Raw genomic sequence first — 14,093 nt, 5'->3', positions numbered from 1 at the left:
ACGGCCAAATAGAGAGATAACATGCCGAGGGAGTTTGGTTGGGAGCGGCAAACTGTTATCTCCAGCCGACCAAACTCCCTTGGCATGTTATCTCTCTATTTGGCTGATCTCTACTCTTTCCAGCCGCCTTCCAAAGCCTGGTAGAGGCTAAAGTGAGCCCACTGTAAGGGGAACACTTGCCCTTACGTGTGCAAATGAAACCCTCTGGTAGCCAAACTCCCCTGGCGAATCGTTCTCCCTATTTTGCTAAACTTGCATATTTTTTAACCCGCCTTGTGAGTCTGGTGGAGACCATATTCGCTCTACCGCAAGCCCTCCTTGTTCTAACTACGTCACACGATCGAGGTCCCTATGGAATCACACATGTACATGTACAGAATCTTACACCTACACCCCACGGGAAATTTTGACTTGGTCAATTGTAGTGCTGCTCTATATACAGGGCGGGTTTAAATCACGTTAGGTAGACCAGCGTAGGGTGAGGAAATCCCGCTTGGCGGGTCTCACTAATTATCATCACACGGGTATTAAAGCATGCCACATATACATGTACTTGTTAGAGGGTTGTTGATCAATGTAAGTACAAATGTTTTTTGAAAGTGTCAACCTGGATCCCTGCAACCTGAGCTGAGGGTTTGTTGTTGTTTTCTTATTCGTTGTACAGACTTACCGGAGTAAGCTAACCATTTTACAAACAACAGTGTTTTTAAGATTGTAGGTTATGTGTAATATCGTAGCATACAAATAGTCGTGGTCACCAAATGAATTTTTCCTTTTTCTTTTTTGTCCTACTTTACATTCATTCTCCGTATTTGCTGATAGGTGTGACATTGTGCCTACAAATGAAATCCTACTGTGCACAGTATCACGCAGAAGACACATTAATAATGACCAAACACCAACAGACAGGGAGGACGCACCAAACCCAGAAGACTACACCACGGGGGAAAATCTTACACAAGCTGATCTCTTACTAGGACTAGGAGGTCTGTGAACTTCAGTGTTGTACTGTTCTCCGCAAAAAGAGTCTCACCAAATTTTTTTTCCTAGACTGAGAGAGACATCAGTGAGCGTGGCCTTGCCAGTGTTGACCCACTGGACAGGGCTGCCTGGAGGAGCGGTGTGAAGACCAGTACCACTAGCCGACTGCTGCCGACCCCTGTGGCAGGGACAACAGCAGCAGTATAATCTAACCCTGGATAGTGACTGCGAACCTGCTCTATGAGTATGAGTGATCATCAGCTACACAACATTGTACAGAATGTGTACTATTTAAACAGGATAGAACATTATGAAATAAAGACTATGCTTTAACTTCCAACACTTAGATTACAGAATTGGGACTTACCCAAATTTTCGGTTGACTCCATCAACCTTGTTCATGGAATGGACCCGTCTACTCTTGGAACGTATGACCTGCTACTACGGGCACGTGTCTCTGACGTCACGTTCCAAGAGTAGACGGGTCCATTCCATGAACAAGGTTGATGGAGTCAACCGAAAATTTGGGGTAAGTCCAAATTCTGTAATCTAAGTGTTGGAATTTAAAACTTAGTCTTTTTTTCATAATGATTTGTACCAACACTGAACTTTCATGCTAGGATAGAACATGTCGCATTGTGCTGTATATATGTATGTGTGGTCTGTGAGTGGCCCTCTACTGTGAGGTTCCCCCAATCTGACTGTTGTAGTCGGCTGTCTCCATGCGGAGGATGTAGGGAATGATGCTGTCGATCTGCACGTTGCCGATCAGCCCAGCGAAGAAAAGCTCCTCCATGATGGAGGGGGACAGCAGGCGCAGGGCCGGTAGCCGCAACAGGAGCTTCGCAAACCTGCAGGACAACAGACAAACATTCATTTATTCTTTATTTCAGGTAAAAAAAAAAAACTCATAAAACACAGTACATCACTAAAATAATACAAAACTCTAGAGACATACAAACAATACAGAAAAAACCTAGATGCATAGTAAATTGTGTTTTGGAGTTCCTGTAAAAGGCATCAGATCTTAGTAAGCGAATGATGATTGTGTTATGGGAGGAAAATAATCGCTCAGTTATTAAACTATCAGGAGCTCAAGGGACTAGGTATTGGAAGGTGAAGAAAGCCTTTCCCAATAACACAACGCCAGGGAGCAAAACTGTGACCACTTGATCTTGTGCCCAAGTTATAAGTAGTAGTTGCATGTTATAAGACTTTCCCAGGGACACAACACTTAGGCAGGAATGCCAAGGATTGAATCCATGACTTCTTCATCTTGTGTCCAAGTTATAAGGTGCAGTTATAAGGTGCAATTTCATGTTATAAGGTGCCATTACTTGTTATAAGGTGCAGTACCTGTCTGTGTCATCAGGGTGTGCTTGAGCTTCATACTCCTTCAGCTCTTCGTGGGCCTTCTCCTGGAACTTCTCGATCTGCCGAGGGTTCAGCAGCCCAGGGTGGTCTGGGGAAACACAACACAGAGATGGCAGTTAGACAAACACTGAAGCAGCTCTTCTGGACACTTTTTCTTCTATGGGAATTTCAAAGTGGGGTCAGAACTCTGCCTTACAGAAATATTGATGTGATAGTGAAATGATCACCTCACAGAACTGTTTTGAGAAGTCTTGTTTTCTATCATTGCTACCATTCATTTGTGTTGTTGCTTGAACATCTTCTAATAGAGTAATAAATAAACTATACATTAAACATAATCATGCTAAGTTGATTAAAAATGTCTTGCAGCTATGTCCTGCTTGAGACAAAATCCAGCTATCTGCAGGTAAATTGTAAGTAAAAATTAAGAGAACAAAAATGAAGAAAACTGCCATTTTCCTTCATTGCATGTCTATGAATAATGTTTAGTCTGTAGCACTCTTTAGGTTAGTGCCTCACCTGTGCTGAAGAGAACCAAGGCCTTCATGTAGGCGTATTCCGTGGGGTCGACCGTAAGGGCGGCCATCTTGTTGATGAATTCCTGTAGTTTCCAGATGTGTTCCATCACCACCTTCACTCTGTCTGCACTCAACTTGTCTGGATAGACAGGAGACACAAGAACCTTATTTTCCAAGAACTATCGTAGAGTGCGACTTGTTACTACCAAGTACAGTTGGGGGATGGAGTATGAGAGCAAGATAGCTGTGTTACAGATAAAGTTGAGGAGAAAGGGGTGTTCCAAGACCAGGAGGAATGGAAAAAGCGATGTTCTCTTCCTGGGGAAGATGTACCATAGTTCTCACCAGACTGATAGAGCATAGGAGCCCCCTTCACTATGATTTGGACCCCCCTATTCCGACTTTGGAATGAAGCTATAACTCCTCAATAAGCAAGAAATGATAATGTCTCAGGGGGTTATGAGTTACACCAGACCCCCAGCTATGGTTATGTTTTGGGGACTCGATGTGTGGCTTGTTTCATGGAAAGTTATCCTGGTGTATGTAAGAATTTAAGCTGTGTTACTGACCTGCCTGCACGCTGGACTGCAGGTGGTTGACGATGGCGGTGAGGATGGTTGGGAGGGACATGACGGCTGAACACTGGCTCAGACCCAGGGTGAACAGCTCACTCCAGCACACCCGCACAAGGCCTGTATGGCACTCTTGTCTGGAACAAACACAGCATAAACATTAAAATACATTTGAAACCTTTCCCTAAATGTCCTGTATCGCGCACAAAAAAGGGCTAGGGTTGGCAGTTTTTTTCTAGGGTCAGTCAGGAAACAATAAACATAGCATTTTTTTTCGTAGACATAACGTAGGACCGGTGCAATGGTAGGCCTTGCATTCGGTAGGTCTTGAATCCCTGACTGAGTCATACGAAAGACTTTAAAAATGGTACATACTGCTTTCTCTGCATAGCACTCAGCATTTGGGAAAGAGTATGGGAGTTAAACACACACACACACTACTACCAGTGGACTAGCCCCCCTGCTGTAGTAATTGCACTGCTGTGTGGCCCAGGGCTATTGAAAACGGAGATGGGCACTGCCCTATGCGTCACTTGACGAGGAGAGCCTCTTGAACTTTTTAAACTAACATAGGACATTTCTTGTGCCTCCTCACCCGAGTGCCTGGAAGGCTGGGATGGAGCGCGCCCAGTGCATGGTGAGGAACAGCAGCCGGGATGCCGACTCGCAGATGTAGTGGACGTTGAGAAACTCGGGCATGGGCGACGGCGTGGTCAGCTTGAAGGCCGTGTGCGCGTCCGTGAGCAGGGGACCCTCCAGCTCGATCACGGTCGTCTGGTCCTGGTCTGACGTCCCCTCCATCGCCTGGGAGCTGTCTGACGTGATCCCCTGTTCACCTGGGGTGGATAGCAAAGGTGTTATTACCTCCATGAAAAATGGAGGTATTGTTTTTGGTGCGTCTGTGTGTGTGTCTGTGCGTGTTTCTGCACATTTGTAGTCACCATAACTTCATAACGCCTTTATGGATTGTGATGATATTTGGTATGCTGGTAAGTCTTAGGAAGACAAAAGCCAAGGTCAAATATGGGTCTCCTGGTGGATGACCTTGGTACTGCAGCATGCATTCAATTCTGTAATATCATTTTGCAAGGGGGTCCAGGATCCAGACTACAGATCCAGACATAATACATGGCAGATTTTAACGTAAGTGAACAGAACTGACAAAAAGTGTACTTAGCATAAGAAACACAATTAACAGAGATTACACAGAAAACAAAAACATAGGACATAGATGAGATCCTAACCGGGTTGAAGAAGAGACAGTGGGTCTCGAAAGCTCCCCAGTGTAGCTGAACATTTGTTGTGTGTTTCTGTATAAATATTTTGTAAACAAAACAGGCGTTGCATTCTTGTAACCCACCTGTTTGCGACGTGTTGAGGGCCTTGGTGAGGTTATCGAAGGCCTTGGAGATGTCGGTGGAGGTCTGTACCTCCATGACGGTCCCGTCGCTGCTGATGGCCGCGTCGCCCTCCCCGCCATTCTGCTGCGCCTGCCCCTCCTTGTTCTTACTCATGCTGGCCAGAGTCGTCACCACGTTGGCCAGCGTACTCAGGTCCGTGTTCCCGTCCCCCTCCTTCCCGTCCGACTTGGTAGGGTCCACCGCCAGCAGGATGGGTGCATTGCTGTCGCCTTGCTGTTTCAGTGCCTCCTGGAAAAGAGGAGGCACCGAGTGAATCACGGAAAGATTTTGGTACACATCTGTCTTCACATAGCTATTCTTATCATTCCAAGAGGTCCAAGGTTCGAATCCTACCCATGTCGCCGATCTTGTGTCCTTTACACAACTTTCCTCACTTCACTAAGGTGTAAATGAGTACCTAGCTTCGGTTAGGGACGTCCCTCGGATTGGACGTTTGGACCCACCGCACTTATCCAAAAGAGTAGGGGACCTTCCCAGTGTGAGTGGTTCAAATCTTACAGTCCGGTCTTACGCAGCTTGTACTCACATGTACAAAACTGGTGTGTTACACCTAAAGGTGGTTTACCGGTTATTTTAGCAAACAAACAAATGCTGTATAGCTACCTGTATGTTTGCGAGCATGCCTGCGTCGAACAGCCCTCCCGACTTGGGTTCTCTCTCCGTCACGAACGTGGGCGTGGCGGCCAGCGGGCTGCGCAGGTCCTTGCGTATGTAGATTTTCTCGGTGGAGGTGGCACAGTTGGGCGGTCGCTCGCGAGCTGTTGGATCAAGAGGCTTCCTTTCACACTGGACCGCTGTGTAAGGCCATGCAGAAACATTCAACATGTCTCCACCCATGTGTTCAGTCATTCCAGCAGCGGTATACGTTATACGTGGGTCAAGCTATCGCTCAGGGTTCTCACCAGGATTTTTTCACAGCATAGGAGTCAGGTACAGATGGGCAACTTTTGCGCATTGAGCCAAAAAAAAGTTGACACTCATAACCCCCTAACACTATTTCTCACTTATTAAGGGAGAGATTTTGTGAAGTTATGGTTTTCCCTTTGCTATAGCTTAATTCTAAAGTCGTATTTTCATTTTTTTTGCATAATTTATGAAAGTTCTTCCAGAAAAAACACCCCTATGCTGGTTGAAAGACAGCATAGGGGTCCAAATCACAACATAGGGGGTCCAAATCACAGCATAGGGGTCCATCCAAATTGCAGCATAGGGGGCCCCTATGCTCAAAAGACCTGGCGAGAACACTGATCGCTCTCTGTTCACTCACCACTGGTTTCTTAGGATCCATCAATAATAGCTTTACAGGATCCACGCCTGATTTGTTATACAAACATGGCTTTCTTTCTGGGATCCTTGTAATTTCATGGATCAATGACTGTTGTTTTAAGGATCCATAACTGTTTTTCAAATGATCTACACAGTTGTTTTTAAGGACCAATGTTATTTTTTGTACACAACCTGCAATTTGTTTCTATCTACGCATGTGATATATAAATGGTTTCATGTTTGTTAAATATTTGTTTCTGTGAAATTGGAATCCAAATCTAGTTTCCAACAAACCATGCAACTTATTAGTAACAAATGGCAAGATGTAACAAGACTGTGAAATGATTAAAAGAATGAATTGGTGAGTTTTCTACACTAACTTTTACTGTCCCCTGCTGAAAATTCTACCACAAAGTAGAAGCAATCACCCCATTCAGACAATACATATACTTCTATTCCATTACACCTAACCCCATGCCTTTCCAATCCTTTCCTAATGAAAGGCAATGGAAAGCCAAGAGAGCAAAAGACACAACATACATAGATTAATAATATGAAAATCGTCAGAACTTTGTCAATGTTTAGTTATGTTTAGCAATTTAGTTATCTTGCATCTTTGGGATGTCACACAAAGTGCTACAATCATACACATCAGTTCCCAACACCAATAAACATTTTGAAAACTGTAGCGCTACAACATAACAAAAAGCTACTCTCCAAGCAGAGGTTAGACCTGTTTTCAGGTTTCTTTAAAGCATTTCTAGGCGTTTTCGTCGCGCTTCCTGTAAGCCAGGACACTCATAGAAAAGCTGCCAAAATATAAAGTCTGACAAAATGACTAAAAGGTAAAAGACAACGCCCAAAAACAGCATTTGGGTCAGACAGCTGAGGAAGACTGAGTGATTCAGTCGAAAATTCCGGTGAGTCAAATTTTGAGTTGGAGAACAGTTTAACTTCTTCATAATGTAATTTACCAACTCAGATGAACTTTCATGCTGATCCAAAAACGGGCCTTACCTCTGCTTATAAAGTACAAACAGTCCAATCCACACAATCCTAACACACAAGGGAGACAAGGGATGCATACTCACACTCGGACCTCATGCCCACAGACAGGCACTTCTGCAGCCGGCAGTACTGGCAGCGGTTCCGGTGGTGCTTGTTGATCGGGCAGTCCTTGCTGCTGCGGCACACGTACCCCAGGTTCTTACGGATGCTGCGCTTGAAGAAGCCCTTGCAGCCCTCGCAGCTTATTGCGCCATAATGCCGCCCTGGGGATAACAAGGTGAAGATATGTTATGTAAGTGTGCATTACAATACAAAGTGTAGCTACTCTAGAAAGCATCACGCTTTACCTCTATTGAGAATAATAACAAACAAACAAACAATATTGGTTATACAGCTATTGGCACGCCATAAGCCCACGAAATATAACATGGAGTAACAGCAATACACCCCAACAGCCCTGTACCATCCCTGGACTGTGTCATACTAAAGGAGCATCCAAATCATTGATTGCATCACCTAATGTTGGGACACCGCGTGGCTGGCCGGTGAAGTTGCTGAAACCCTAACCCGCAGGGATACTGACATTTGCCGCAGGACAGAGGCAAATGTCAAGCTACCATAAAGCAGGTCTAACCTTTGTCATGGGGAACAACAGACGATAAACTGGAGAGAGAGAGAGAGAGAGAGAGAGAGAGAGAGAGAGAGAGAACTCTACCCTACCTGATGCCTTGTCCCCACACACCACACAGAGCTCCTGTGGTTTGGTGTCGCCTGCGCCGTGTGGCGTAAACAGCACGTTGTTCGGCGACATCATGACGGCCGTGGGGGTCCCTATGGGGGTTCCGCCTGGCGTCATCATCAGCGTAGTGGAGGACACCATGGGGGTACTTGTGGGAGATACCATCAGAGTTGTGGGGGTGGTCAGGTGTGCACCTGCTGCACTCAGCTGTAACAGTTACACAACAGGACTAGTTAATCACAACAGCATGAAATCATCTGTCACAAACCATGAAATTAAAACGTCGATGAAGGTTAGACATCCAGGTAATACAATACGCCAAAAAGCAGTTACTCAAGCAACTGGATATGATTTTGGAAACGGTCAGATGTTTCAGCTAGTATCCACTAGCTTTCGTCAGTGACTGAGAGACCAGAGGAGAAATGCAGGTTTATAAGCTTAGTTTATAAGATAGTTTGTGTTTATAAACCTGCATTTCTCCTCTGGTCTCTCAGTCACTGACGAAAGCTAGTGGATACTAGCTGAAACGTCTGACCGTTTCCAAAATCATATCCAGTAGCTTGAGTAACTGCTTTTTGGAATGAAATTAAAAACCTTCGGGTACTAGTTTTCACACGTATAGCGAAGTACATTGCATGTGCATGTACATGGAAAAGTCAAGGAACTATGATTAGCAAATGTTGTATCAGTATATTTCAAGACTTCAGATTTCAAGATTTTCAATGAGGAAATAAAAGATATATCGTGCCTACAAGACTTGAGAGCACTGCAACTTTACTTCCATTGATTGTCCTAGTGCTCTGACTGTGTAGGCCATATATCATGGTAATATAGGTCAGTGTTTGATCTAACCAATGTTATCAACCGGGAAGGATTGAGTTGATTTACAGCTAATACTATTATAGGAGAATTTACAGGTACTTTGGCAAACATACTTACGATACTAAAGGACATGTAACATTGCAAAAGACAAATTACATGTTTACTGGGTTAAAAACTGACAAGGCAACACCACATCAATTTGTTGGTTCTCCGATTTAAAAAAAATGTTTAGGCCACACCTATTTAATTTGTTAGTTCTCAGATTTTTTCTGAAAAAATATGAAGCGACAGGGAAAAAAAAACAGGTCTAGGAATCCTATTATGGCTCCAAATGCTACGATAGGAGCCTTGAAGTCAAGTCAACACAAATGTGTAAAGTAAACACAAAACAATATTTAAACAATGAATTTTGTGTAACTAGGAAGAAAAGGACTTTTCTCACCTGTTTGTGGCAAATATGAGCATTATTGAGTTTATTCAGAATTTTTATTATTTTTTTCTTTTGCAAATCAGAAAATAATGAAGAGGCGAATCCGAATACCAACAAATTAAATTGGTAGCGCCTGAGGACCAAAGAAATACATTGCTGCAGCCAAAGTTTGCCATGTGTAAACTAGAGCTACCTGCTGCGGGGTGACTGTGATGGTGACTATTTATTTCTTTTGTCACATTGTACCTATGGTCTTTCGTACCTGCTGCGGGGTGACTGTGTACCTATGGCCTTTCGTACCTGTTGCGGGGTGACTGTGATGGTGACCGTAGCCGTGGAGGTGGACATGGGCGTGCCGGGCGACACCGTCACGGTTTCTGTCATGGCGACGGTCTCGTGTGCCGTGGCCACCGTCGTCTCGATGGGCTGTTCCACGCTCACCGCCTGGCCCTCGCTCATCGCTACGGCTTCCTGCACGGCGTCCATGGTGACCTGTTAATGGTGGCCTATTAATGTCCCAACTACAATGTTATTATTACATATATTGTATATATATATATTCGTCTCCCACTGCCTCAAAAGAAGAGGTCAAACGTAAGATATATCGCGGCTTTTTAAATGTAGTGGTGTTACTGTTAGGGTACCCAGCACATGGTGACCTGTTAATGGTCACCTATTAATGTCCCAACTACAATGTTAACTACTAGTATATCAATGTTAGCCTTATATGTGCATACATTTGTATGCAATAAATGTGGTGTAGCATCTCTGTACTCTATCTGTACTGAAACTACATATGTACCGCACCTTAGCCCTTATGGGCATGAATGTGTAAATAAACATCACTGTCATTGTTATTATTACATCCTAGCTAGTATATATTGTATATAAATTTGTCTCGAAAGAGTTTAACCCAACAAAACTAGTATCATGTTGTAGAATGTAGTGTAACTATGCACATTTCATAATGTGTTTATTGAATGATATTAGATGGATGTTATTGTTTGGTTATCATTGTATGATGATTGGTTATCATTGTAGTAAGTTGTAATGTATATGGGCAAACATTTTTTTTTTCTTAAGTCTCAGTAACGTCTTGATATCTTGAATGATACGTGTATATCTTCATTTTTGTGTCTTTTTGTGGGGAGACAACTTACAGTTAATGACCTGTTCCGTCTCTCGGACTCTCTCCTCTAGTAGAGTATACCATGTGTAAAATTCAAACAAACGAACAAACCTGGTAGTATGTGTGATCCACCGGTGGGGACTTATCGCTCATGCAACCCTGCCTGGCCAGAAGCACCGCTCAGGTGCTCTCTGCTGGGGAAACAGGACAGTAACAGGACATGAACAGGCTGAAAATAGAGTCCAAACTTCCTTAACAAGAAGACCACTCAGGGGACAAGTAAGGCAGTATCAGAGTTACCAACCAAGAATTGAGGTGTTCAAAAACTTTTTCCCCAAGAACTATCGTAGACTGGAACTCGTTGCCACCAAGCACAGTTGGGGCATCATCACTAGAAAGCTTTAAACAACACCTGCAATTAAATGTGCAAAGATTGAGTGTAACAAGTAGTTTGGTGTGATACAGCTAGCTGCCACCGCACCGAGTGCCTGCAAAGCTGGTGTGTTATGCCTAATGATGGTTATACCGGCTATACTGACACAGATACTGTAAAATCTGGTCTATGTGGACAGGTGAATAAACTCCTAAGTTAACCATTGCATGGTAGTTTCACACATGAATAAAAGCCCCATAATTAATCCTCATCCACTACCTGAGTATCGCTAATGATGTCTGTTTGTCTAAACAATCAATACTAATCAATACGCCAAAAAAGCAGTTACTCAAGCAACTGGATATGATTTTGGAAATGGTCAGATGTTTCAGCTAGTATCCACTAGTGACTGAGTGACCAGAGGAGAAATGCAGGTATACACCGTATACTAGCTGAAACGTCTGACTGTTTCCAAAATCATATCCAGTTGCTTGAGTAACTGCTTTTTGGCGTATCTTATTACCTGGATGTCTAACCTTCATCGAAATACTAATCAATATTTACAATGTACAAAGGAAAAAAATCATGCCATCAAAACAGGATATACATTTGACTACATGGACAACATTACAGGATGATAGTCTCAATACATTTCCATTACAATTAATCCACAGCAATCGCAATATTACACCACAGTAAACTAAAGGAAAGGCTTGACTGTGGTCATGTCAAAAATACCCCTGTATAATATGTACTGTAATGTGGGGTTTCATGTTCAAACATGCTAAGGGAAGAAGTCAGACAGGGCCCTTAGGGCATGCAATTATGATTTACTGACTGTCTGCTCTTTCTCAGCTGCCTATACCTGGGTATACCATACATGTCCATGTTTATTTCATCTACCAAGATAAATCTAACACAGCTACTCTACATTACAGAATACTCGTATACTGATGCTTAAAATTGTTGAAAACAAGCATTAAGATATGACATTGTAATTGCAAAACTTTTGAGTGTTACCGAGTTGTCAATTCATGTATTCTGTAATTTGTATTCACTACATTAAACCAAAAATTCTTATTCTGATTCAGAGGATACATTTTACCACCAGGAAAGACTGTATTATATGTATAAGCAAATCCCACAGGAATTTATTATGACTAACAAGTTTGTCATATCCAAAATTTCGTGAGCAGCATTTCTTCATGTGGAATATTTATACTTCTATCTCTGGCATGTTTATTCCGTTGTCCTTCAGACACAACCCAGGTGTCCCAAGATTTACGAGTCCCATCAGACTTTATGTGCCGTCCGACCATAAAAACCTGCACAAATTGGACTATAAACATCACAAGGCAAGGCCTGCTCCAGTGTTGCTATTCTCTCCACAGCACACTTCTTCTGATATGATTTCTTTCACACTGTCATCCAATTTGCCAGAAAATTTCAATGACTTAAAGAATTCTACTCAGTCTGAGGTCCATAGAAATTTAAAATTAAACATTACAGACATACCACACTACAACCTAGTTTTCAGGGAATTTGCATACAGTTTGTGGTATTTAAGACCAACTCAATGGCTAGTGTTTAAATCTATGGCAACATGTCCATATGGTTTCACAAGGGTAGACCATAGAGAATGAAACATACTGACTGGAAAACATATCTCAGACATCCAGTATAGTACAAGTGTTCAGTACAGAGGCTGCAACTGTCTATTGTTTGAAAAAAAGATGGGAACAAAGGTATTTATGAACCAAATATTGTGTGAACCAGATTTTGTATTCATCTGCTTAGATGTGTGTGCGACTATATCATGTTATCTTGTACACACAGAACATCCTGTTTTGATTTTAGTGTTCCAAAATATTCTCCACCATCACAGCATGAAGCATCAGTGTTTTGGCCGGTAAATTTTTGCCTCTCATGCTGAAAGGGCACATGTGCCAAGAAAATATCATATCCTCTATGAAACCATACTGGGGAATACATAAAGTATGTGTATTACAGGTGGTATTGTGGTTATCCCTATAGCTTCTAGGTCCCTTGGGAAAGGCATTTTACAGTAATTTTATCACTGGACTCAGGTGAAAATACCTGGCTTTGGTTAGGAACATTAAGCAGACCATCCAGAGGGAAAACATGTGTACCTCAAGAATGCTAGTCTAGTCTTATAAAGACCAAGGACATTATATTGTAAAGACTAAACCGTAAACATATATAAAACTAATTTTCAATTTCATACACTATATCTATTCTAAAAGGCCTCTAAATAATTGTCTACAAAAATTGATCATTGTTAGACAAGATCGGCAGGTACGGTTGCCACCCACGGATAAAAAACACCATTTTAATTTTTTTAAGAAATTAGGGGTTCGCCCGTATCTGTGTGGCCTTGGGCAACAAAAATTGTCTGGTAACGCGGTTTACCTTCTATGCGATGCAAACAACCATATTGGTGTTCACAACAAAATCTTTCCTCCACCAAGAAAAATAAAAATCGCCTTCAAATTTGCCTACAAAAATTGGCAGTGATATTGAAGTTCAGCCGGAACCGCTGGCCAGGGTCCCCACCCCCCGATCCATAAAAAAACACACCCGAGCCTTGCTTGGCGCGTGAGACTATTTCTTACCACTGATCAAATAGCAAACAACGCGATAACCGCAAGGCCATTGTCGACAAGTCGCGCATTTTTCGACCCAAAATTGTGGTTGGAACATTAAAGGGACGGACAGAAGGTGTTAGGATGATCCACGGGGCCTTGACAGGGCCGGAGACCAGTGATGAGGGGGGCAGGGGACAGAGGACAAGGGGTAAAAGGGTAAAGGGTGGTGCCTCATCTCTGGCGCACCGCCCGCACTAGAAATGGCGGGCCCGCAAGCCCGCCGCCCAAAAGCCTCCTGTCTGGAAAATCGAGCCTCCCTGCACCAAAAATCCTGCTACACATACGTGACCGGGGCGGTAGCATAGGTAGGGACCGAAGTTTTGTACCTAGGGTCCCTCCGAGGGGTGGATTTTTTTGCTGTGGTTGCGGGATGGGGCGTGTGTCCAGAATTCAGAATTCAAGATGTCCTCCGAACCATGCACAGAGAAGGCAAGGGTCACTCACCACCCAACAACAACACAAAGGTCATCCGGCCTAACAACCCAGCTAAACGCATTCTACCCGCCCAGAACAAAACGCCAGGCTTCCCGACACAGCTCAGAGATACGCTGAGGTATGTTCTAGGTGGGGGCAACCCTCGGCGAAAATTATTTGAATTTCCTTCTGTCGGAAAATGTGTTTTGCTGACTGCGAAATGCGTCTCGGTGGCGGCGCACCAGCGCGAAGAAAATGGAAGCAGACATCGCTCCTTTTCGGAGAGCAATCTACCGCCGCGGAGCTCTTTGTTTCCGATTTCCGTCACGCTGCGAACAGACAGATACACGAGCTATCATATTTTGGTGACTTTAGGTTCA

At 43.4% G+C, this 14,093-nt stretch overlaps 2 protein-coding genes across 8 annotated transcripts in view; one reads left to right on the top strand and one right to left on the bottom strand.

Moving 5' to 3' along the window:
- Positions 1-1,518: 1,518 nt before the first annotated feature.
- The window catches only part of LOC109472218 (orphan steroid hormone receptor 2-like), a 12,712-nt gene continuing 137 nt past the window's right edge, over positions 1,519-14,093 (bottom strand). The window contains exons 2-13 of one of the 6 annotated variants that reach the window (XM_019771816.1): positions 12,071-12,078; positions 10,372-10,457; positions 9,432-9,623; positions 7,861-8,086; positions 7,224-7,403; positions 5,470-5,660; positions 4,806-5,094; positions 4,041-4,281; positions 3,443-3,582; positions 2,875-3,012; positions 2,338-2,443; positions 1,519-1,832 (exon numbers count right to left, since the gene is read on the bottom strand). In XM_019771816.1, coding sequence (XP_019627375.1) covers positions 1,658-1,832; positions 2,338-2,443; positions 2,875-3,012; positions 3,443-3,582; positions 4,041-4,281; positions 4,806-5,094; positions 5,470-5,660; positions 7,224-7,403; positions 7,861-8,086; positions 9,432-9,623; positions 10,372-10,413 — 1,920 coding nt within the window. In that variant the 5' untranslated portion in view covers positions 10,414-10,457; positions 12,071-12,078 and the 3' untranslated portion in view covers positions 1,519-1,657. Of the gene's footprint in view, positions 1,833-2,337; positions 2,444-2,874; positions 3,013-3,442; positions 3,583-4,040; positions 4,282-4,805; positions 5,095-5,469; positions 5,661-7,223; positions 7,404-7,860; positions 8,087-9,431; positions 9,638-10,371; positions 10,461-12,070; positions 12,079-14,093 lie in introns of those variants that run through there. The other 5 variants (XM_019771832.1, XM_019771853.1, XM_019771842.1 and 2 more) reach the window with 5 other exon arrangements.
- The window catches only part of LOC109472239 (EGF domain-specific O-linked N-acetylglucosamine transferase-like), an 11,733-nt gene continuing 10,989 nt past the window's right edge, over positions 13,350-14,093 (top strand). Inside the window, exon 1 of one of the 2 annotated variants that reach the window (XM_019771874.1) lies at positions 13,350-13,604. The gene's annotated coding sequence lies outside the window, so the exon portion shown is untranslated. Of the gene's footprint in view, positions 13,605-13,744; positions 13,853-14,093 lie in introns of those variants that run through there. The other variant, XM_019771883.1, reaches the window with a different exon arrangement.

The sequence above is a fragment of the Branchiostoma belcheri genome, unplaced genomic scaffold, assembly GCF_001625305.1.
Source record: "Branchiostoma belcheri isolate BF01 breed outbred unplaced genomic scaffold, Haploidv18h27 scaffold10, whole genome shotgun sequence".
Classification (NCBI taxonomy): Eukaryota; Metazoa; Chordata; class Leptocardii; order Amphioxiformes; family Branchiostomatidae; genus Branchiostoma; species Branchiostoma belcheri.
This window is presented reverse-complemented; position numbering and strand designations above follow the sequence as displayed.